This window comes from Bicyclus anynana, chromosome 23, assembly GCF_947172395.1.
Source record: "Bicyclus anynana chromosome 23, ilBicAnyn1.1, whole genome shotgun sequence".
NCBI classification, from domain to species: Eukaryota; Metazoa; Arthropoda; class Insecta; order Lepidoptera; family Nymphalidae; genus Bicyclus; species Bicyclus anynana.
In genome coordinates this window covers 11,155,422-11,181,634 of record NC_069105.1, presented here as the reverse complement: position 1 = coordinate 11,181,634, position 26,213 = coordinate 11,155,422, and the positions used below count along the sequence as shown (strand labels likewise).

The 26,213-nt window shown below is 35.1% G+C and overlaps 1 protein-coding gene across 5 annotated transcripts in view; it reads right to left on the bottom strand.

The window, feature by feature from the left end:
• The window catches only part of LOC112051487 (transcription factor Sox-5), a 374,453-nt gene that overhangs the window by 94,591 nt on the left and 253,649 nt on the right, over positions 1-26,213 (bottom strand). For all 5 annotated transcript variants that reach the window (XM_052888794.1, XM_052888796.1, XM_052888795.1 and 2 more), the window contains one exon: positions 13,569-14,108. In XM_052888794.1, coding sequence (XP_052744754.1) covers positions 13,569-14,104 — 536 coding nt within the window. In that variant the 5' untranslated portion in view covers positions 14,105-14,108. The remainder of the gene's footprint in view (positions 1-13,568; positions 14,109-26,213) is intronic.

Genomic DNA, 26,213 nt, shown 5'->3' with positions numbered 1-26,213 from the left:
TATGGCATCTAAAAATAGAAAAAAAAATATTTTTTGTTTACAAAAAAGAATTGCTTTAAAAAAATTTAACCAATTACAAAGATGCATTACTCTAAAAAGTGAAAAATAACATACCTTTCTATTGATCGATTTGTATTATAGCGGACGTTAATAGCAATTATCAACCTATTAAAATAAACATCAAATCAATAATTGACAATATATCATTTACCTACTGTGTGATCCACCAGCATACGCACCGGATGACATTTTAACATAGAATCTCAAATTCATGTCACCTAGCATACGTCAAAGATAGTGAATAAACCTGCTTATAGTGTTTTAACCCTCTCATATCATTCTAAGCACATCAACCCATATTAAAGCAACTTCGTGGATTTCAACTTACAGAATAGTCCCACTCCTTTAAAGCCTAGACATTATATTGATGACTCAACAAAAACAATCGTTTGCACGCTACTTCACACCAACTTTATAAAAAACAGCATAAACTTTTTATATCTCTTGCGTTTTTTAGCTTGTAATAAAATTAATCTGACAATGTTACATGCTGATAGAGTTCAAGGCTCAAGGGTTGTTCCAACTCAATTTAATGTTCGTAACAACAACCCTTGTGTATTAACAACGCTTCGCCTGAAACGGGCTCGCATGAATTATTCACGGGCTGAAAGTGAACTGTGTGTGCCTGTAATTTTGACTGAAATATGTTAAAAAAATGTTGTTTGTCTGACGAATTTTATACAATGAACTACCAGTTACCTTGCAGTTTTACTCGCATAGCTCCCGTTACTGTGGAAAAACGGGGATAAATACAACCTCGCTGACGCTCACAAATAACGTAGCTTGTAGCTTTCTATTGGTAAAAGAATTTCAGTGCTCCAAGAGACTACTCCCTACAATCTCACAAACTTTACCTCTTTATAATAGTCAATAGTCATTATTCATTTATTTCAATTAGGCTTAGTTTACCTTTTCGAAAGGTCAAGTATTAATATTAAATGATAATGGTGATAATAATTAGTCATTATCTCATTGCTCATGCCTGGCGCACGCACATCGTCAAGCGACCATGTCAATTAATTAAAAAAAGCACTGCTATACCTAACCTAACCTACCGTTACATTGATTACCGATAGACCTATTATCAAAGTTACCGACATAGCTCAACGAGTCACAATGCTAAAGTAGCAATGAGTAGAGCATAGTTTGAATTGCTGAGAGATGTTAGAAATTAGTGGAGCTATGCTCTAGAGTATCTCTGCGTGAATCAGGTATTAAAAGATCCGAATAAAAGAAAAAAACAGAGAAATTCACAACTCAAAGAGTTGCAAAGCTGAAGTGGCAATGGGCGAGGCACACAGTTCGAATAATCGAAAGACATTGGTGTTCTAAGGTGATGAAATTGCGACCACTGTTGAGCTCAAGTCTTCTCTCAGAATGAGAGGGGTTAGGCCTACACTTTTACCCACGGCCCGATTATTAATAGTCCACCACGCTGGCCCAATGCGGATTGGCAGACTTCACACACGCAGAGAATTAAGGAAATTCTTTGATAAGCAGGTTTCTTCACAATGTTTTTTTGTTTTGGTCCTTACTAAGTGTAGCAGTGATTGTCTATCATCTGATGATGATGATGACGATGACGATTACGATGAGAACGACCATGATTATTATGATGAACATGATGATAATGATTAGGAAGAGGATGATGAAGATGAGTTCAATTGAGGTAAGTTAATCCGTACTACACAACCCTACAGCGGATTGTGAAAGAAATGAATCGCGATATTAATTGTTTGTGATGCAACGGCGGAATGATATCTGGGATATCGCGGCCGGGATCAGGAATGCGTCACACCGATTCCCAGTACTGACTCGCTTTATTGTGAACTTGTGCATGAATGAAGAATACGAAACTTTGTCTTTATTTTGGTCGCATTATTTTCGGTACCGTGGTCAAATGAGGAATCCATGCTTTTATTTTTGTCGAGATATCTCAAATGTTCTGAATGTAATGATAATAAGCTGTCTAATTGCTTGGGCACTCAAATGTCCCGCAGCGGAAGGGTTAATTTTTTTTCATAAATTTTTAATAGTGTTTGTATTGAGTATATTTTTATATCAATACGTTAAAAATGTTAAAAAAGGACAATTCAGGAATGTAAATGAATTCTCTAATATTTTTTCAAGTAGGTACTAATTATATGCAACTTTTCCCATCCATGTAGGTACACAACTGGTTCCAAAAATTTACTTCAAAACTTAAACAAGTTACCTATTGGTAAGTAATTTCTTTATGCTCAAGTTCTATTGTCACTGTTTGCGTGAGATTAGATACTTAATGAAATTAGAAATAGAATATGAAACGACTTACTTCTATATTCGTTTAAAAATTCTCTTAACTCTCTCTATATCCAGCTTACTTTGTTTCGTTTAAGCACTACCTACACTCGAATTTTAGAAACATCTATTATGTAACCCTTTTATAATCTACTCCTCAAAAGTGTTACATAACAATTTATTGTTTTATTATGCTTGTTTGACCTAAATCACTTTCAACACCGCAATCATACAATAAACAAAGAATAAAACCAATTGAAAGTTCTTTTCTTACATTAACATCGTAGTTAAACAATACAAATAAAGACGCAATATTAAAAACAATTAAAACAATAAAACAAACCATAACTCATATTCAATAAGCGTAAACGTCTATGGGAATAGACAATTCCGTTTAACAGCATCCTATTGTCTATGCGCCGGCAAATCTTCGCAGAATGCCACTTTGTCGCGGCTGTAAAGAGTTATTGTGGAACACAAAGACGCATTGTCGTGAAGCCTTGTCGATTGTTAAGCGACATGTCTCAGATATTAGGTATTCAATTTAGTACTGACGTAAGCGTGGTAGAAATAAATCTAACCTGATATTATAAAGCTGAAGAGTTTGTTTGTTTGGTTGAACACGCTAATCTCAGGAACTACTGGTCCGATTTGAAAAATTCTTTCAGTGTTAGATAGCCCATTTATCGAGGAAGGCTATAGGCTATATATTATCCCCATATTTCAACGGGAACGGGAACCACGCGGGTGAAACCGCGCGGCGTCAGCTAATCTTATCTATATCTGGAACAAAGATGTACCGCCAAGCGATTAATCACTTTGGTACGATCATTATCATTCGATAATCATTAACATCCTATATTCAGCTCACTGTTGAGTACGAGTCTCCGTTCATGAGAGCGGTTAGGCTGGTAGTCCACCACGCTGGCCTATTGCGGATGGGCAGACTTCACACACGTAGAGAATTTAGAAAATTCTCACGTATGCAGGATTCCTCACGATGCTTTTTGCTTCACAGCTTGAGACACGTGATATTTAATTTCTTAAAATGCACACAACTGAAAAGTTGAAGGTGCATGCCCCGGACCGGATTCAATCCTACTGTTTGTGGATTTTCGTCCTCCTCCGAAAAAGTCCGATTCCATCTTAACATCATCACTTACCATCAGGTGAGATTATAGTCAAGGGCTAACTTGTAAAGAAAATAAAAGAGTATCTGCTGGCCCTTTATTAGTAGAAAAAACGGCCTTGCCTTCCGAACCGGTCTTTGAATAATTGTAAATTAAGGAACAAAGTATTTATAAGAGATGCCACTAAACCGTAACAACCCAATGAATATGACCTCTGCCTTCGATTCGAAGAGCGTGAGGACGAATTTAGTCCATGGCATGCACCTCCGACTTTTCATTTATGTGCATTTTGAGGAAACCTGCATACTTAGAAATTTTCTTAATTCTCTACGTGTGTGAAGACAAGATTATTCTACCCATACCTGTGACGGTTTTCTACGCGGCATCGTACCGGAACGCTAAATCGCTTGGCGACACGTCTTTTTCCGTAAGGTGTAACTAGGCACGGCAAAAACCTGATCCTAATCTGATATTGTCATGTTGGGAATCGATCCCAGGACCTCTGTCTTGAGAATTACATCTCTACCAACTGCGCCAGAGGTCATCAAACTTGTCAAAGAACAAAAAAAAACACAAGTTACAAGCAAGTAACTGGCAAGTGTAAACGAACTCAAAATATTTCTATTGTCTCAAAAAAAACAGTCGTAAAACACCGCCGCAGGTAAGCGATCACTCACAGCGCTCATAAATAAGATATTCATATTAAGTAACTAATGTTACCTGCCTTCTATAATTTGGAACATTTACATTGTGCTTTCAAAATATATATATCACTGTACAAATTACGTTTTCGTCTATTGTTAACAATTTGGGTTATTATGTGTGGTACAAGTAATGAGCGATTATTTAAAATGCTTAATTTAAATTACCTTATATGACGGGCATTAAAACCAATTCAAGATATTGCAAGAATCAAGATTGAAGCAAGAAACAACCCCTATTGTTTTACTTGAATAGATAGATTAGTACATAATGTAGGTTTTATTGTTTATTTTTTACACGTGTTGTATAATTAAGTTTTCGACTTTAATTATCACCATTAAATCATGACATACCTTCAAAAGTGTTTGTAAAGTAAGCCTAAGTTGAAATAAATGAATTTTGACTCAGACTTAGGACTATAGGACTCGTAGAGTTGATTCTATCGCCATTAAGTCTTCTGTTGAATACCCACCTACTGAAGAATGGAAGTTTTTTCTTTACCCCTCACAAAGATTTTGTAAAGTTAGTAGAGATAATTTATTTTATAGAAAGAGTAAAGAAACAAACAATATACCTACTTAATGGATGATAGCAACAAGATCCTATTTAGTTTCTTTATTCTTTCCATAATCTAATCTATCCCAGCACCTTTGGTAAGTGTAGAAGGCTTCTAATATTATAAACGCGAAAGTTTGATTGGATGTTTGTATCATTGTTTGTTTGGATGTTTATTACTCTTTAACGCCGCTACCACTGAAGCGATTTTGCTAAAATTTTGAATGGATTTTACTCTGGATTAACACATAAGTTTTTTTCCATCTCGAATAATTCATGATTCCCGCGAGATTTGTAAAAAACTGAATTGCACACAGATGAAGTCGCGTGCGTCCACTAGAAGTAGATATTATGATAATAATCCAACAATATCAAAAACAATTTTTAAGTATTTACACATTGTCTATATTGTTTCATTTCTCAAACCGCTAACCGCCTGTGACTTGATCTTCACTGAGAACAACATCATAACGTAGATGGATTGTTACACATTACGAGCCCAATCTTAATCCCCGGCGATTAGCACTGCGTTTAATTAGTGGATACCCGCGGGACAATGGCCACGCATTTGTCATTACACGGGCCGAAATAGCCCCGACCAATTGGCTCACATCTTATTCCGAACTACCGCCTTTTATGTCATTAGTAGATGTAACTTTAGTTAGATGTAGCGTTACAAAATACTTGTAACGTGATTTTTTTTTCTATTTTTTTTTGAAGTGATAACTTATTTTGAGAGAGTACACCGCTTGGTAACGTAAAGGTAGCATTCCGATCTTGGCGACCGCGACCTGCGACCGCTACTGGGTCATGCGACCAACTGCTTAGTATGAATTTGTGTGGAGCACTAAACAAATCCCGAGACCGTGTCGCGCGACCGCCAAAACCATTTTTACCTAATTGCAAGTAAATTAAACAACATAACGAAAAACAAAATGGCCATGGTTAAGATATATACCTAGTTTTCTACACAAAACAAAAATTTAAGAAAATAAGTTTGCTTTCCCTGAGATTGAAAGTAAAATGTGAGCAGTATTTTTCAAAAAAATAAACTATCGAGAAAAGTTTTACAAATTGTGTATTTTGTGTAGTCATAACGAAGCTAACACTTTGAAATATCATTTACCCAAATATCAGGCTCCTAACTTTTCCAGAATCTGAGATCCAGAACCATTTGTAACCACCAAATTGCATATTGCACACTCTTAAGTGCTCCATATAAATTCATACTAAGCAGTGAGTCGCACGACCCGGTCGCGGTCGCGGGTCGCGGTCGCCAAGATCGGAAAGCTACCCGCGTTACAGCTGACGTTCGCACGCTTGATGCGTATACTTGACAGAGCAAAATTCGGACTAACTTTACAACCACAGACTATTTTTAAAGTTTCTATGTTGCTGCTGTCAAGATGTTCTTCACACCTCTCCGACAAGAGGATTCTTAATTAAATTCTTATAATTATTTCATCACACTCATATTATAAAGGCGAAAGTTTGTGTGTAAGTGTGAAAGTTAAGTATGTTTGTTCCTCTTTTACGCTGCGGCTACTGAAGCGATTTGGCTAAAATTTGGAATGGAAATAGATTTTACTCTGATAGATAAAAACTGTTGCAAAGAAGCTTTGCAGATGCTTATGATATTCAATTAATTATGCAAAGAAAAACAATATGTTCCATAGTAACCTAAACATCCGCGAAAACAATATAATAATTATCGCTTTTAATTACCATGATAATACGATAAACAGCGCTAAGTAAATACAAATATTGACATAGATCTTCATCGCATTAACCTTTACCACCTATTATTACATTATCAGTATCTAATTTTAATTGTGAACTAGACCAAGTATAATAGTTAGCGTAGATAAGGAATGTTATCCACATAAATACCTATTACATAGTGTTATCTATGGTCTATAGTCTATAGTATGTAAAGAGGTAAAGTTTGTGGTGTTATCCCCTATAACCTCTCCAATGTTGCGCGGATCTCTCTAATCTCTGGATCTACTAAACCGACTTTGAAAATTCTTTTATCACTAGAAAGCCACGTTAGTTGAGAGTGTCATAGGCTACTTTTTATTATTTATTTTTGCTTCCTGTATGAAGTGCGTGTGTCCAAGTATAAATCACTGAGAAATTCTTCAATTCATTGTGATATTTAGTTAGTCACAAGTTTAGAGGAAACAGTTTAAATATAAGATATATTTTGAACAATATTAAGATAAAATTGATAACTTCTCAATATTCTCTTTCAGTGCGATTTGAGATCCCACTCGAGTATATTTGCAGAAATTCGGTTATTCTTCCCTATTTCAACCCCCAGAACTTTTAAACGGCTCAACCGATTTTCATCAAGCATGTCTAAGAACACTCCTAAATCACCTTTCATACTAAAAAGAAGAAGAAGAAGAAGAAATACTTTATTGCACACAAAAATACAATTATAAATTGAAACATTAAAAACATAAATTAAACTTAGCATGCAAAGGCGGCCTTATTACTATAAGTAATCTCTACCAGGCAACCCCTGACGAGAGAACTTGCGAAGAAAGAGCGGGAAGGTGCAATACATTATATGTAATTATATATATAAATAATTAAAAAAATATATATATATAAATATAATATAATATATACGTAAATATAATATTAAAATTTACATATGTATTACATAATATATTACAACTAATACAAATATATAATAAATACCTCGAAAAATGAAATTTTAATTCAACGACAAATAATGTCGTTTCAAACGAAACTTAAAAATGGCAAGTGAATTACTGGCACGGACAAAAGACGGCAAATTATTCCACATTTTGACAGCCTCAGAAGTAAAAGACTTGCTAAAAAACTTTGTCTTAGAACAAGGTAATGATCGTGTGGGTAAGGGAGGGGGTGGAGTAGCGATCTACTTACGATCTTACATTCCTTTTTCTATTGTTAGTTCGTCTACTCAACCTCCTTTACCTGATGCAGCTGAGCATTTATTACTGGAAGTCGAACTTTCACATATTAAAATTCTTCTTGGAGTATTTTACTGTCCCCCTTCTATACCTAATTACTTTCACTCTTTTGAAATTTTATTGGAAAATTTAATTCCTCTGTATAGTCATTCTATTGTTTTAGGTGACTTCAATACATGTTTACAAAAGGATGACTATCGTAGCAAGAAGTTTTTATCTATTCTTGATTCTTGTAATTTATCTGTCCTGCCTCTTGCTGCTACACATTACTCTCCTGGTTGTATTCCTTCACTTCTAGATGTCATTATTGTCTCATCTCCTGATTTCGTTTTTAAGCATGGTCAATGTCCTGCCAATTCTTTTTCTTATCATGATCTGATCTATCTCTCCTATAAAATACGTCCTCCTAAAGCTAAATCAAAAATTCTTCTGCAGCGTAACTTTGCAGGGATTGATAAAGGTCGCCTTTGCGAGGACGCAAATAATTTAGATTGGACTGCCATTACAAGTGCAGACACTCTCGATCGTAAAGTGGACATTTTTAATACTTTGATTACTCAACTTTACGATATGCATGCACCAGTAAAACCTGTCAAAATGAAGCACTTGCCTGCTCCTTGGCTATCGGAGGAAATTAAATTGTTAATGCATAAAAAGAATACAGCTAAGCAAAAGTACAAAACGAAGGACTCCGATATTAATCGTCTAAAATATCACAAAGCCCGGAATCGCTGCAATACATTGTGTAGAGATGCTCAACGACGCCACATTTATAAATCTGTACAAAATAGTGACACCGCTAAAACTTGGAAATTTCTTAATACACTTGGAGTTGGAAAATCATCTTCGAACAATCCTATAAATATTGATTTAGAACTTCTCAATAAACATTTTTCTACTTCCGATACAATTGACAGTACCGAAAAGGAGTCCATTCTTACCACTCTTTCTTCTATACCAACACCAGATTTTCTTCCGTTTACTTTTGAATCTTTTACCGAATGTGATGTTAAGAAGAGTGTTTTGTCTATCGCTTCGAATGCTGTTGGTTCTGATAGCGTAAGCCGTAATATGATTATTCCTATCATTGATATTATTTCCCCAGTTCTTACACATATCCTCAACTATTCCATTTATTCCAGTGAATTTCCACAGGCTTGGAAGAATGCACAAATTATTCCTCTTCCTAAAAAAATTAGTTCCACAACGTTTTCTGACTTCCGTCCAATTTCTATTTTGCCGTTCCTTTCTAAAGTCCTTGAAAAACTTGTCTTCCAGCAGTTATCCGTATTCATAAACCGAAATTTACTTTTAAGTCCATTACAATCTGGTTTTCGTCCTGGTCATGGTACGGTTACCGCTTTGACTAAAGTTACTGACGATATTCGTTGGGCGATGGATAATAGACAACTCACTGTACTAGTTCTGCTTGATTTCAGTAATGCTTTTAATTCTGTAGACTATGACATTTTGTTGAGTCTATTACGCTCTATTAACATATCTCCATCGGTTATAGACTGGTTTCAGAGCTACCTCAAAGGCCGTAAGCAGCGCATTCGGGTTGATGACTTCTTTTCATCTTGGTGCGATGTTACGGCAGGGGTACCTCAGGGTGGCGTGTTATCTCCATTACTTTTCTCTATTTTCATTAATTCGATCACTCAAAATATAACTTCTCTTTACCATATGTATGCAGATGATATCCAAATATACCGCTCTTCATCTCTTGAGAACCTAAACTCAACTGTCTCTGCTATAAACTGTGACCTTAGCGCAATTGATATCTGGAGCAGACAGTATGGGCTTAAGGTAAATCCCCTAAAATCTAAGGCCATTATTATTGGTAGTCCTGCCCTCATCTCAAGAGTTGATTGGGTAGATCTCCGGCCAGTTTTGTATAATGGTACCACTATTCCTTTTTGTGACACAGTTAAAGATCTTGGGGTTCATCTTGATAACCAGTTGTCGTGGTGCGTGCATGTCAAAGAGTTGAGTAAAAAGATGTTTGCTACTTTTGGCTCACTGAGACGTTTAAGATCATTTTTACCAATTCCTACTAAAGTTATGTTAGCACATTCTCTTCTTCTTTCGGTTTTAGATTATGCGGACGCGAGCTATCTAAATATAACTGAGGACCAACTCAATAAACTTGAACGACTTCAAAATCTTGCTATTCGGTTCATATTTAGCCTACGCAAATATGACCATATTTCTGAATTCCGTCAGAAGCTCAAGTGGCTCCCTATTCGTCATCGCCGGGATCTGCATGTACTTTCACTTTTGTACTGTGTGTTGTTTAATCCAAAATCTCCTGTGTATCTGAAGGAGAAATTTACGTTCCAGGGAGTGCAGTCTGAACTGAGACAGTGTCGATTACTAACTCTATGTTTACCCGTGCATAAGACGAAATTTTATAAACATTCTTTCGTTGTGCAAGCCGTTAAGTTATGGAATGCTCTCCCTTTAAACATACGGCAATCAAAGACACTGGTCATTTTTAAAAATGCCGTAAAGACTCATTATCTGGTGCAGTAAAGACGATCTGTATATATTATTTCTTTTCAATATAAGGTATTTATTAGTATATTTTGATATGTATTTTATTCATTATTGTAGGTATTTGTGTAATATTGTTTATGTATTAGGATGTAAATTATTTGTATGTATGTGTATTACTAATACTATGGTTATTTTTGTTTTACGCCACCTGCTGATGTCCTTAAGTTTTCCTAAACCGAAGGTTGCCTGGAAGAAATCGCTACTTAGCGATAAGGCCGCCTTTTGTATGCTGATCTCTTCTTAATTTGTTTTTTATTTCACTTGTTTTTGTCTTTGTGGTGTGCAAATAAAGTATATTTATCTTATTTATCTTAAGGTAGGACCAAACGAAACTAATGCTTCATCCGTTCGGGAGCTATGGCGCCACAGACAGACTGACAAACATATTCAAACTTATAACACCCCTTTGCGTCGGGTGTTAATGAAATATGATCGTTTCCGTTATCCAAGGACATAGTAAAAGGTATAAAAGGTGAGTTAAAACCGCGCTTAGCTATTACACGGATCGTGGTGGTCCTAACATTGTTTTTAACTGCCCATTATATGGCCAATTAAATAGAAAACGTCTGAGCAACGGCAAGCACTCGCTTTATTTCGGTGTGACAGTAAAACTGGTGGTAATTAAAGTGGTAGTTACGACGTTGTAATTATGTGGTGACATTTAGTAGAATTCGGGAAGGGAAGTTGGAATATTTAAACACTTACATATGTACACAAATTAAGATGGAAGTACACACTTATAGAAGCACAAAAAATGTGCCTATTAAAAATTAAGAATTAACAAATGAAGTAATAAACCATACCTAATATAATGAAAAAAATATCTAATTGTGTTTCGAGGTTATTTACGTTACGTCTTATAATTCGATGAAGCCAGATGCAAACTCGAAAAAAGATGACGTCATGCGTTGTTCCCTCGCTCTAGGGTTACCAACTTTTTTTACATGAAATAAAGTAAATCTTGCTATAGGGTTACCAAATTTTTTTTACAATAAATAAATTATATTCTGGTCTATGAAGATTATTAAACAGTATTTTAGATAAACGATTTTTTTTTAAATGCAACCATGCCGTCAGTATTTTCTTATGACGTTGTCACGTTCAACTATCGTCAGTAAACCGACTTTACAGACAACCGATTTTTTATTCAAACGGGTGACGATGCAATCTAAAATGGAAGCTGGCTAAATAATAGGTACGACCTTTCGACGGTTTCTACGCGACATTGTGCCGGAACGCTAAATCGCTTGGCGATACGTCTTTGCCGGTAGGTTGGTAACTCCACCAGACCCTAATCGACCAAGCTGTTTGCGTGATCGAATCAGAAATGAAAAGATCCGCAGACGATTCAAAGTCACTGACTCTCAGTGCTCAGCGAGTCGCGAAGCTGAAGTGGCAATTGGCAGGTTACATAGTTCGAAAAGCTGATGGTTGGGAACTCAAGGTGCTGGAATGGCGACCCTGCATTGGAAAGCGCAGTGTTGGTCGACCCCCCACTTGGTGGATGAGGACATCAAGCGGATTGCAGGAAACCGCTGGATGCTGGCGGCTGGAAGTCCATGCAAAAGGCCTATGTCCAGCAGTGGACGTCCATCGGCTGATAATGATGATGATGATATATATAATTATCCCTCAAAGCAGTAGACATTTAGAAGGCTGGGACCTTCTTAGTGATCAGTTGCTAAGGCAGACAACGTAGAAAATTCTAAGCACTAATTGTGAGAAAGATAATCTTAGGTCACCTTTATTGGTAATTTCCTATAATTCATTAATCAAATGTTTTGTTTCTCAATGTTTATACATACGGAAATAATTATTATAATCATAATATAGTTTATAATGCATGACATTGTAGATAAATCAATGTTATTCCGTCTCTTACGTGCAAATGTTGTTTACCTACGATAAAAAAAAATATGAGGTCGTCTTTTGCGGTAGGTCCATAGATGTGATAGAAGTTGATATCTTCCATATAAAATACTTTCTAGAACATTGATTGATTTATTTTTTGATAGTGTAAGGTACAGTCGCCAAGTTTCGTCCCCGAGCCTAATTTCCCCGTCGGTATCTGCTTTTCTAAACATTCTTCTTCTTAAAGTGCCTCTCCATTACTGAAGGTCGGCGGTCAGCTTTCTAAACTTTTCCTTGTCCATGGCTAGGCGGAAAAGTTCTTCGACGGTCTTTATGCCAGTCCACTCCCTTATATTTCGTAGCCAGGACTTCTTTCTTCTTCCTACACCTCTTTTGCCTGCAATCTTGCCCATCATGATGGTTTGAAGCAAACGGTATCTTTCGTGTCGCAAACGTTTCTAAATTGCCATCTAGTTTTAATGCCTCATATATATCTAGTTTTAATACCTGATATAAATCTAAAGTTAGTTATGTCAGTCGGCTTCTGCAAAAGTTTGTCAGTGACACGGTTGAACTGAAAACCGGTAACTCTGATGTTTAATTTATTCCTTCACATGTCATATTATTCTAAAAGTTTGTATTTCACAAAAATGGGGCGGTAATTGGAGACTTTACCTTACCTATTGCTAAATATTTTTTTAATTTTGTATTAGTACTTCAGTTTATTTAACTACCAATTAACTTGGCTGTGCGATCTCACCTGTTGCTAATTGACGATAACCCCTGATTGGCTTCTAAACGCTCAATTAATGAGTGTTATGTCTCTGCATTGGCAGATACCTTTGACAATCGGACCTTATTACGGACTCGGACTTAATCGGACCTTAAATAAAATTATATACGAGTAGGTACAAATAACCGTAATATTGGAGTTTTAACCGAAAATTCAGACACAACTTATTCCTGGTCATAATGCAATAAGGTCATTAAATTATGTGCCATGTGTTTATTGATTATCAAAATCGAGGCATGTTTAAGGCAGAAGTGCATAGACACATTTTAGGCAAGCGCAATGTGGTCATGATTAGTATCAAGTATTTTGCCTTGTAAAAAATTAGGGTGATCCCTTGTCACTCAGGAATATTAATAATATATATTGGCAGATTCTCAGACCTCCCGTATATGATTTCATATAAATCGGTCCAACCAATTCGGAGAATTTATAACAAACAATTGTTTATTAGAAGATAAAAGAGAGACAGTTACGAGAAGACTTATTTCAATTTCAATTTCAATTTCAAAGCCTTTATTATTCCTTACATTATTACATTAAACAAGTTTTTCAATTAATAGTGTATTGTTAGTGTATCTGTTTTAAGTAACGAGAAGACTTATAAGAAGACTAAATAAAACTAAAATATAGAAACCAAGCCATACAATTATAGAAAACAGTTGTATAACTTACTTGTTTTGCTTCACAGGCGTCGTAGAAGGTGTGGGCCTCTTCTCCTCTTTGATGGTGCTATTATTCATTTTCGACGTTAATCTCTTCAGCACATCATCCATCGACCGCTTGTGAGGCGCCGATAGCGACAACGCGCTATTGTGATTAAGCAATGAATTGTTATTGTTGCAGAGACCCAAAACTTTCGCTTCAGCGCCTGGACTACTGCATTCCGAGGAGCCGCGTCTTCTTGCTTGGAGATCGCTGACTTGGTGGAGACTGAGGAAGGAGGATGGGACTAGGAGGTTGTTGGTCATGTCTAATGTTTGGTCGAATCTCTGTCTCTTGCTCGGCTGTTCTTCCTCGTAGGTATCCTCTTCGCTGATGGATGTCCTGGGTGAGGAGCTCGGGGAGAACTTGTAGAAGGTCTGGTGGTCGTTCTCGTCGGACTCGTGGTGGTCAGAGAAGTCCAGGTTGGCGGGACCCGGTTCCTGTTTCTCGGTGTCGGCGGATCCTTCTTGCAACTTTGAGGGTGGCGACTTTCTTTTAGATGACATGTTTCTGGAAAAGAAGAAAGGAGCTGTTAGACTCATAATAGTGACGTATTAGATAGAACTATATGATGCCTATTTCAGCCTTCGCTACTGGTACCTACATATATCTTTTAAGGCTTCGTAGCTCCGTAAAACCACCCTCCTTTGTCAGCCGGCCTATAACGCAATTTCTAGTGTCAGTGTGCCGTTAGCACTTTATTATATTAAGGGCGCCAGACTTCCGACCTGAAGGCGACATCGATTTTATTGTAGGCTAGTAGAATTTGTAGCACAGAGTAGATTGAGAGCCTGTCATAACCTGATTATATAAAAGCTAAATATTTGTTTAGTCAAACTATGTCTTATGATATTTACCTATTATGTTTATTATACTATGTATGGTATATAGGGTAGGCAACTTAACGCAGTGTTGGTCGACACCCCACAGGTGGACTGATCACATCAAGCGAGTAGCAGGTATTCGCTGGATGCAGGCGGCTCAGGATCGTGATGTTTGGAAGTTCCTACAAAAAGCCTATGTTGCAGTGGACGTCCATCGGCTGATATGATGATGATGATGATGAAACAACTATGAAAGTTGGACCTTTGATGGTTTTAGGGGGTATCAGGTTTCACGTTTATTTTAGCGAGGCTGAATTAAACTTATAACACCCCTCTTATTGCGTAAGGGTTAAAAAATTTACTCTTATTACTCACATATATTCATTACTCATATATACCTACTCTAAACTCTTACTCACAATCACACAACTCTAATCGATACATAAGGGGTTCCCAATCGTCTTCATTGGATGTGCCAACAAATGAATTTCTTGTTCAGACAGCGTCTGGCTTCGTTTGATGTCTGTTTGTCGGTACATACCGGCTTAATTGGGCTACGAAATTGACTTATTTCATTAACTGATTCTTAATACCTACTTCGGTGTCCATAGAACTTAAGAGATCGAGAAAAGCCAGATTGTAGTGTATGTGTGTCTTTGACAATATTGTAAGTATGGCAACATTTATGCTGAATGTGCTTGCCAGATACGATCGCCTTCAAAACAAGAGCGAATACAAATCATGTACTTAGCGTAGCTTGATTATTGTCAAGCTAGCCCACTCATTAAAAAGTACATGTATATCAATTCCAATGCGACACTGAACTTTGCTCAAGTAATTTAATAAAATAAACATACATCATTTCAAACGAAAAGGAGCGCAAGGTACGTTGCGCGAAAAAACGCAATGCTTTTTTGGTAACGCTTATGTACCTACAGTTAAATTCACACACCGAGCAAATAATATGAAAATCATTCCTTAAGAAGTAAACTCCAAAAACGTAAGTGATGAATTGCAGTTGGCCATAGTCCAACAGTGGACTTCTATACCTAAATAAATATGTAAACACTCTGATAATCTCATCACAAAGTAGGTCCAAAACGAGTGCCGAATCAGAAGCAATTAGCACAATCAGCAGAGCCCAATTAGATGCTTTAACGAACCGAGCTCTGAGCCTCGAAGTTCCTGACAAATAAGACGCCTGTCCGACCTGAGAGAGGATGTGTTTGTGTTTGCTAACAAGCCTGATACCTACTGGTTCGCGAGTTTTACGTGTTTATGTTAAACCAATAGATTAAAGTTTGTTTGTAAGTTCAATCTAGAGTGAATAGTGACCAGATTGAATATAAATCCTATCTACGTAACTAAGATTGAAATTATTAAATAAGAAATCAAAATAATTAAAGCAGTGAAAGGAAATAATAATTAAATTGAACAGAACTGTACATTGAATATCAAAAGTCGAAAGAATATTGTTAACTTAGAGTTAAAAGAACACTTGAAACCTCTTAAAAAAAACTTTGTCATACTATAGACAACAATATCAGAGACTACTAAAAAGAATTTCCATACTGTTTAGCTTACATCGGATTTTCATCTATAGAAAACAGAAGAAAAAGCTGTAATTGACTATTAAAATGAAGATAAGAATTAAATTGGGTTCTATAAATACAGGTAGATATAAAACGCTAAGTTTGAAGATATATCATAATACCGCTTATATTTTGATAGTTAAAGGTATTACTAGATCGAAATATAGATCCACAAATCCAATTGTAAATCAAATGAATAACCAATCTGCACTTGACAATAATAAAGTGTAAACGCGTTGGAATCGAAATGGATTTGCTGTTGTTGTAGTCACTCCATCCCTTGATAGTTCTCAACCAAACCACATTAAACTTGACACGATTCACGCTAAAATAAAACTTATCTTTATAGCCATAGAGGCTTTGTATTGTGAAATAGATTTGAAGTTTGTTACTATTAATTTCCTTTCCATTACAAGCACAATAACATCACGCGGTGGCGGGAACAATATGGCGATTTGGCGCGAAAACAGTTAAGTCAATTACGTTCGGAAAATTGTGTAGGAGTTACATGAATAGTCTTGTGATGTTCGGAAAATATAACAAATTATATGTTTGGATTGTAACGGTAAAGCTTTTGAAGTATCTATATTGTTTTCTGGGTATAACGTTGTTTCTGGCAGTCGATCAAGCATATTTTCGTGAGTAGATGCTTTGATTTAGAAAAAAGTTGATAATATTTGCCAGTACTATAACATGAGTCATTAATGTTTATTATTTGTATATATGTACTATGTATTATATTGGTATCACGAAAATATCTAGCTTTTACATCTAAAACCGTTAGATGTATAAAAAAAATCAAAACAATTTTGTTTTAAATTTTATAATCAATAATTATTATAATAATAAATGTTAATATCGTTGGATCTATATACATACAAACCAATGTTCTATCACGAAAAACTAATGTTTGTGACCTTTTAAATAACGTCGCTTTTGGTTTTATGAGAGTTTTAAGATTACCAAAATGAAGGTGTGAATTTTAGTTTACCTATTATTGCTCATTGAGATCGAACTTTATTTTCCATAATTAACTGATATGGCAATCTCCAATAACAGCAGCTATAGAATTTTCTTTTTTCAAATGGTTTTATTTATTAAAAATTATCTTACAAAATTCATTGACGTACAATTAACTAGGCATATTAATGACAATTTAATGGAAGCGCTACAAAAATATAAGGGTAAGGTTCAATAGGGCACAGCTGATTTCAATTTGAGAAGGGGAGCGCCAGGCGGAAACAATGACGTTACTAAATTGACGGTAAATTGTTTTGTTAAAAGCGCCGCCAACCCTTTCGCACGTAGAAAAATCCCTTTTAAATGCGCTGATGAAAACTTTGTTGCATTTAGCGAAGCGTCTCATTCAATGGAAGAATATCTTGAGATTATGTACGTCACTGTTTTAAAAGGGTCACCTACTTTTCTTAGATACACGAACGATGAATGGAATTTGTATAAACACGACTAAAACACGAGATTGAAAATGTAAATCGATTCTTGTAAACGTAATAAACTTTACATTAAAACGGAAGCAGACGCTAGACTTATTTATTGAGAATGCATGTATATTCAATACTGTTTATAATAAATTCATGTGGATTCAAGATAATAATTATTAAGAAACAATAAATAAATGAAGTAAAAGACACGATTTCATGATTCAAGATTTGTTCTAGTAGAACAATTTTCAACAAAGATGTTAATTAGTTATGGATTGAGGGAGATCCGAAGCCTTCCAAGTCAATTAGTGGAATGGCAGTTGGACTAATTTATATATTAACATGTGCATCCGTTTAGGAATCAACCTGAGATGGCCGGTCCAAGTCAGCTTCCAGTCTATTAGTTAAGGGAAATTGCTACGCCCCGTCTTAAATAAGTCCTCAAGATGAAATCTTCCACTGGACGCTCTCAGATATGATCTTAGTTAGTTTTCAACTTGTATTTATCTGATAGTTATATATTTTAAATACCTACTACAAGTAAGATTTTTTGTTGTACTGATGATTAGATTTATATTTTGCATTCGTAACACATTGTCGAAAATAAAATCCTTTTATAAATTTGATTTATATAATATGTTGTAACTTTCTATTATGATTTTCGTTTCAAATTAGCTACATCGATAACAAAAGAAGCAAAAGCTATTACAAAATCGGAAACAGAAAAATCAAATTAAACGAAAGTCGGAACGTACAATGCAAAACAGGAATTTATAAGAAATATTGTGAAGGTTGCATAATCCAATGAGGAACGCGGATTTTTCCCTCTTCCTTAGAAAAGTGCCCGAGTATTTCTCTTGGCCCCGTAACTGGATTATTCTTTTCTATAATAAGTTTATTCACAATAACAGAATAAATTTTCCAAGCGTTCCGTGTAAATAGAATTTTCAATGTGCCATTTTCATCTTTTCAATTCGTAAGCGTTAATAATGGCTGTTCCGAATGCTACTGTGTTAGACACTTCTTTTTGAATCTATACTAATATTATAAATCAGAAGAGTTTGTTTGTTTGGTTGAATGCACTTATGTCTGAAACAACTGGTTTAATTTGAAAAAATCTTTGCTATTTATCGAGGAAGGATATATTTATGTATCAATGAAAAAGGTGGCATAAAACGGGAAATCAATATTCAATTGACTTGCGTTGTCTACGTTGTGTAAACAGTTAAAGATAAATCATGTGACTGAATAATTCCTTAAAAGTTCTAAAAAATAGTCGCAAGTCGCGGCCACCTAGACAGTTAAGATAACATAGATTCGATTAAAAGATAATTATAAACATTGATTACGTATGTATCGAGAAGGAGTATAAACTCGATAATTATGATTTCTTCTAGACGTTTATATTCATTTGAATTGTATACACAAATGATTCCCCGCATCTCAGCATAGATCTTTTAAATACACTACGGTCCTAATTGTCCGTCTATTTCTTACTTACTTGCTTATAATCTAACTAGCAGACTATGTCTGCGTGTAATTTAGTTTTTCACAAATCCATGGATTTTTCCGGGCTGAAAAGTAGTCTATGTGTTAATATAGAGTAAAATCTATTTTACATTGTAAATTTCAGCCAAATTGGTTCAGTGATTGCGACGTTAAATAACAAACATCCATACGAACTTTCGCGTTTAGATTATTAGGAATTATTTTATCGTAAATCTCCTAAACATTTACATTGACAAGTAATATAGGTACTTTGTCAGCAACTTTTTCTTACTTTGTATAAAATTGTAGGGTAATAATCATTTCTAGTGGGAGGTGGACATCTTTGTCGGAGAGATTTTCTTGTGACTGACAATAGGGGAAATTACCCATTGGGCACGCGACAATGCGTTCTAAGTAGGCAAGCTATAAAAGTAAGGAAACGGAGTCTGTTTCCTACGTTTTATTTATTACCTATACTAATATTATAAGGAGGTAAAGTTTGTTAATGTAGGGGGTAATCTTTGGACAAACCAAATAAAAAAATCTGTGTTAAGAGTGGAGTACGACAATTTAATCGAAATCTCACATTTGTTTTTTTTTTATTCTGTGACACCTTTCTATGGTACCTTTGACTGCGATCTCACCTGATTTCAAATGACGATGCAGTATATGATGGAAGCAGACTATGGTACAAATTGATTGTGTCTATTCTATGTTTTCTACGCGGCTACTTACCGGAACGTTAAAACGTCTTCGTTGGTAAGATGGTAATTATAGCAACGGCCTAACTACCATCTCATAGCATAATCGTAACTTATACTAATATATATATTTATTTAAATAAGTGTGAATTTGTTTGTTAGACAGGCCTAATCCACTCTTCGAATCGATTTCAAAATTTCGTCCACCAATGCAAAGTTATATTATCTGCGAATAACATTGGCTATATTTTATCGCCATATTCCCACGGGAACGGAAGATTCGTGGGTGAAACCGACCGCGTCCGCTGGTATTTGAATAAATTCGACTTCTTCTTTTTTATCATAGAGCTTTTAAATGAAACAATTTAATCCATTTCCATATTAGCCAGCGCCCTCTACCGTGGGGTAATAAGAGACGTTATGATTATGTCGTCGCAAACAATGCCGGTAATGTCGCGCGCACAATGCTCAATCACCGGGAAGATTAGTCAAACATCTTTTTGTGCCCCTGTACGTGAAATGAAGGTAGGGAACACATTTTTGAAGTTCACTTTTATAATACACTAGCAGACCGTAGTTCTCGTGTACGTGAGAATACTGATAAAATACATCTCACACTCACCAATTACGTAGCATAACATTTAGATAAAAGAATTTAGGTTAGCAGATCCAGAGGACCAGTGGTTTTCCTGTTATTTTAGTTTAAACACTAAAGGAGTCTTGGTCTGAGGATAAACACACAAAGTAAGCCAGAATAAACCTACAGTTTGGCCACGGAAAGTAGAGACTCAAATAACCCGGCAAATTTAATAAAAAATCTTCCAATGTTTGTTAAAACGCACTTACGTGAAAACCTCTAACCCCTAACTTCTAAAGTATCAAACTGAGTTATTCCAATATTTGCACTATAATTTTTGTAATGCTTTCCGATTTTTTTTTAATTTAACGGGTGATTTTTACTTTCATTAGCCAAACTCTAAATATGAATATCACTAATGAAAAAAATCCCTAAAACCAAACAACCTCTAACTTAAAAGACGCAGTTTTGCTTCATAACATTGAAGCACCGACTCACGCGACCTCTTTCACGTCCTCACAATCTTGGTTCATTTCCCTCAATGACCTCAGGACAACACAATGCATTCATCAGGCCCTCTTGTTTAAGATAATCGGCGAGGATTGCTACCTCCTAATATCTTATACTTGTAGGTATATTATTACAAGCTTTTATTTAGCTTGTCGTGTTAGTATTGTATAGAACGCGTGTTATAAACTGAGTATAGTATGCGCATTATCATCTGAGTCGTCCGGTCATAAAAGTCAAAAAAGATAGGAATGTGCAGCGCGCCTACCTGCGCACCCTAATTATCGATAAACGGCTACCTGCGCACGTGCTAATGATGAGTCAATAATGATTTGGACGATTCTGATTGGTCGGTTTCTAATGTAATTGCATTGCGTATTTTTTTTGCTATAAATGTGTTTACTGCAATTAAATAAATACATTCATGTGTTACTCGTTGCGCACTATGGATACTAATATATAATAAATTTGGCAGAAGACGAAGATTCTGATGATGAAGACTCAGATGAAGATTAATTTTATTTAGTTAATAATTATATAATATGAAATATGTATTATATTAAATCAAATATTGTTAATTTTTTTAATTTTGTGAACAAGATACGATAATAAACTTTACTTATCGATAATATGTCTTTCATTGTTACACCCTTCACTAGACGGCTCCATAAGACCCATAAGTGCAAGCGAGATAGATATAGAGAAATGATTTATGGCCCTAAGACTCAGTTGTTAATGCTATTAGTATAGTCAACATACCGTAAGTGCGTTATCAACTGAACCGTCGAAATTTGATCGTCTGTTGCAAACTACAAGGTCAGGAATTCAATATTCACTAAGACAAATGTTAAGTAAGTTATATACATACCTACGTACCTATTGAAGACCACTAATTCATCAACATAGAGATCGTTCTACTAATAGAAATTAAATTAAATTAAACACCTAGGAAATCTACTTATTGTAAATGCTATAACAAAAATCAATTGCGAAAATACTTACCTACCTATTAAAACATGTAACGACCATGAAATAAATATAATTTTAAAGGTACAGATTATAGTCATTTACACATTTTTAAAAATCTAAATCAAAGGAAAAAAACCTAATGTCATGATTAAAATTTGCGCCTTTACATTAAATCAACGTCAGATTTTTCAAATAAAATTTTTAGCAAGAAAAAAATCATAATATTAAAAATATTTAAAAGAGCTTTTAACATGAAGTTTTTCTATTCAATTACGATGGTACATTTTGAATAAAAATTATTGTGAAACAAACGCAATCCACTCGAAAAGTGCACAAAACACTTCTGAATGAAACAGTGGAAATAAAAATGGCGGGCTTATAGTTGAGCATGAAAATACAAGTAAGTACCCGAGTTCGAGTCAAGATGCCACTACATTTCCGCACAGTTGCCCGCAAAGGAAAGCTTTCGATAGAGAAATTTTGTTCGGAGCGGTACTTGAAGAATTTTCTCAAACCAACACGAGAAAACACAATATTTTTGTAAGAGATGGAGCTATGGAGCTTAACGGAAACGTTGAGCGACTTCAAAGAGCAGAGCTTTGAAGAAACAAAGAAGACTAAAAGTTCAATGTATCATTAAAATGATATTGTTTATAGTGCTCCCCCCTTCGCTAGCTGTCGTCGCTTAAAACAAACAAGTGCACATCCTTTGACAGAGCAACACAAACAATTGTCCAAATCATAAACAATGGTGTACATCGCAAATATTATCTGCGCCCCGCTCAAAGTATCCCTACGTATAATGAACCATTCATACTGCCAAACAAACTCCAACCAACCATATGCAATAATTCTACACAGACCGATGCAATGCTCAAAAGTGGTAATCCCCTATCATGTTACAAAGGAAATTAAACCGAAATAGAACACAGTAAAATCCAAAATTAAACGTATCACTGCATAGATGTTAAATCCTTGAGCAACTGACAAAGAACAGAAGCGATTTCACGACATCAAAGTGGAACACGACATATTACGCTTCAAAATAAACACCAAAATAAATACATCGAAATGTTTACCCTGAAATAATCGGCAATGGGGTGATCATATTCGAAATTATCCGGTAGCAAGGGGTAGTTTCGCAAACCCCTTTGATAGTGAGGATTAATTTGTTGTTTGTGCATGAGTTTGTTTCTGTATCGGGATTTTCGAGTAACAAAAGACAGAAATAATTTATTGCTGTGTATATTGTCAATTTGCTAGTAATTAGTGTACCAATCATATTTTTTTTACATAAAAGTACTTATTTGGTTAATGAAAATGTGATACATTACAGGATAATAATGGTCACTTATTGCAATGACGTGGTTCCACTTAGCAGAAATTATTCACTTTACATAAACTCACTTGCAGATAAAATAATACTCTTTATTGTAAAATTGTAAACGCACAATACAATATATTTACCGTTGAATCTCATATATCAAAATTCACTTTACATGCAACGCTTTTATCACGTCCCAAAACGCACAATAAACACGACATGAAACTTTTCTAACGAAGCGAAATTGTTCACGGGAAGTTGAAATTCGAGTTAAAAAATGGAAGCCTATAATTTGCACATAAAACACATCCTAATGGCGTCGTACGTGATCACTTATTCGGTGGACTCACAAAAGCGGGGCATCTTCATCTGAAAGCAGACTTTGATTTAAATACATTATTCTTGTAATAACAGAACCGGACGGAGGGATCCATTGAAGTCGTAGAATACATTATTTTAATTCGTACCACCTCTTTGTGACCCCATCAGAGAATTAATGGATTCAAAGCCTTCTCTTCCGTTCGACAAAGAATAATTTGCTAAGTAAATGAACGGGCAGACAATCCTGTTACGATCCCGAGTTTTGTTTTCGATGGAAGATTAAAGAGTAGCGAATCAGTGAAAGGTGCCCTTTTCAATCAGTCCCTTTGTGAGCGTTATCTCTGTTAATTTCGGGAGGTCAATGAATGATGTATACAATACGATCTCATTTATGTTTATTATTCATGTTTTTGATTTATTTGATTGCAGCGCAAGAGGCAAGGTCGTTTTTTGCTCGAACACTCCGCGCTGCTCGTAATATTCCTTTAAATGATATTGCATTTAGTCGACGAAGCAATAATCTAAATTGAAATATGTTGTCTGCAGTCTAAGATGCAGGGTGCCGTCTCAATTCTGTATTCATTGGGAGCGGTAGAATAGCTATAGAGAATTATTGTCAAATCTCAGGGGCATTTCGGACGATGCGACGATCCCTTCGAACAGGAGTTAGGAAACATTGCGCAGTCGGTCGGATAGTCTGAACACAGCACATTTTAATTAATGTACTGTTCAATGTTTATTAGTACTAGCTGTGTCTTTAAGTAGCTGTAGCAATAAAGGCAAAAAAGTAGAGCTTGCTTTCCTTCCAGATTATAAACTGATTTGTACTAAATATCATCTGGAGTCAATAGCAGTTAGGATAAATGTGTAGAATGAATATCTACACATTTATCCTAACTTCCGTTCCGTTTGTCATACTAACTAGTTGAAAAAACAAATTGGAGGTCTCTATTTTTTTCAAGTGCCAATATCCGTTGAGGTTTTTCTTGTGCGTCTATATCCATTTAAAAACTAGACTAATCAGGTTCATAAAAATCCAAATTATTATTATTGTTTAATAAATTCATCATGTTAGTATCATAAAAGTTAAATTTCGATGTTATTATTTACTAAAATAAGTCATATCCAACTTTTATATGCACACCCAGAATCGTTGCCTCAGTAAGTATGTTTAAGGTGTATTTGGAGGTGATCACTGCGACCCCAGTCACCGGTCACTTATTGTTACCTAACGACATCTGGATATCTGCGTCTTGGGATGCCACATAACTTTACTGACCTTTTTATAGGTGTAAAATGCCCCGTTTACATTTCTGTGTGTTAAAGTAGATCTAATATTATCCATGGTTATAAATATCAGCTGTAGTTATTAGTGAATCATTGTGATTTACTAAGTTTTTATTCAAAATCTTAAAGGTGTGAATTTTCATCATAATTTATATTATATTCACATTCTTTAAGAGTCATAAATCGTTATTAATTCTTATTAAAATGCAATTCTTTTAATATAAACGTTTAGATTAAATTTTTTGTGTTTCTGTATAACAATAGCATCGTATCGTCAATAACAATTTTCTATTCCTGTCCGGGTATTAACGTTTTTATCATAATTTTAGCATTTTTTGTCAGCTTTTATAGCGCTGCGCTTAGCAAAAACAATATATCCTTCATCATCACCTTGTCTAAGTAACATGTAATTTAATGAACAAAAACTAAGGTAAGTAAACAATATTAGTGCTATTGACTTTATTAATATCATCATCTCACACTTCAAATAATTGAAGATCATGTAAATTCAAGTAAATAATGAAAAAATAAAAATTGTTGAAAGTGATCAATTTGAAAAATTAATAAAGACTACATTAGGATTACATTATAGTCATATCAACAGCATACGTGCAAATTAAAAAAAATAATATCACGTGTCTCAAACGGTGAAGGAAAACATCGTGAGGAAACCTGCATACCATGATTTTTTTTTAATCTCTGCGTGTGTGAAGTCTCCCAATCCGCATTGGGCCAGCATGGCGGACTATTGGCCTAACCCCTATAATTCTGAGAGGAGACACGAGCTCAGCAGAGAAGGTGGGTTGATAATTATGATGATGATGATGACGTGCAACAATCATGTATATTATAATAATAAGAAAGAGACGTTGACTTGTGTCAGTGACTGGATGAGTAATTTTTTGTACAATATGCGTCTTTATATTATTATTATTATTCTTTAGTTGATGTTTAAACCATCCAACTGGAACCCCGTCAATTCAGGCGAAATCGAAGCAAAAAAATAAAAATAAACTCCTTCAATCAACTGTTTCCTTAAACGTATCCTCGATGAGTAGTTACAATGATTGCTGAAAAAGCCAATATTATGTCATCTAAACGGCAAATGTAGCTGAATAATATCAAATGGTACATATATAATTCATAAGGTCGCCGGCAAAGCCACTACCACCTTTGTGAATAATTTAGACGTCAGACACGTATTATTTTTGCAGGGGCCGCGGTCTGCCCTCTTTGCCCCATAAAATATCATTGAAGGGGATATAAAAAGGGACATTGTGCAAATCTTCTAAGTTAATCCTTTCGGCAGGTTTTCTATACTATTCTATAGGTTTTTCTTATAAGAAGACTGCTTAGTGAATAAAGCATTTAAAATCATAATTTAGCGTAACTGTTTCCTACGAGTACAATCTCAACATTTTTTCCAATTAGATTAACTCTAATCTTATTAGAAGTCTCGGTTACTTACAGTCACTAAGTTAATAGAAACGAGAAGGACAATTTACATATTACATTTTGATTATAAATATCTTCTTTCGATATTAAAAGGTAAGACGATGATTATATCTAATACAGAGTCTAAA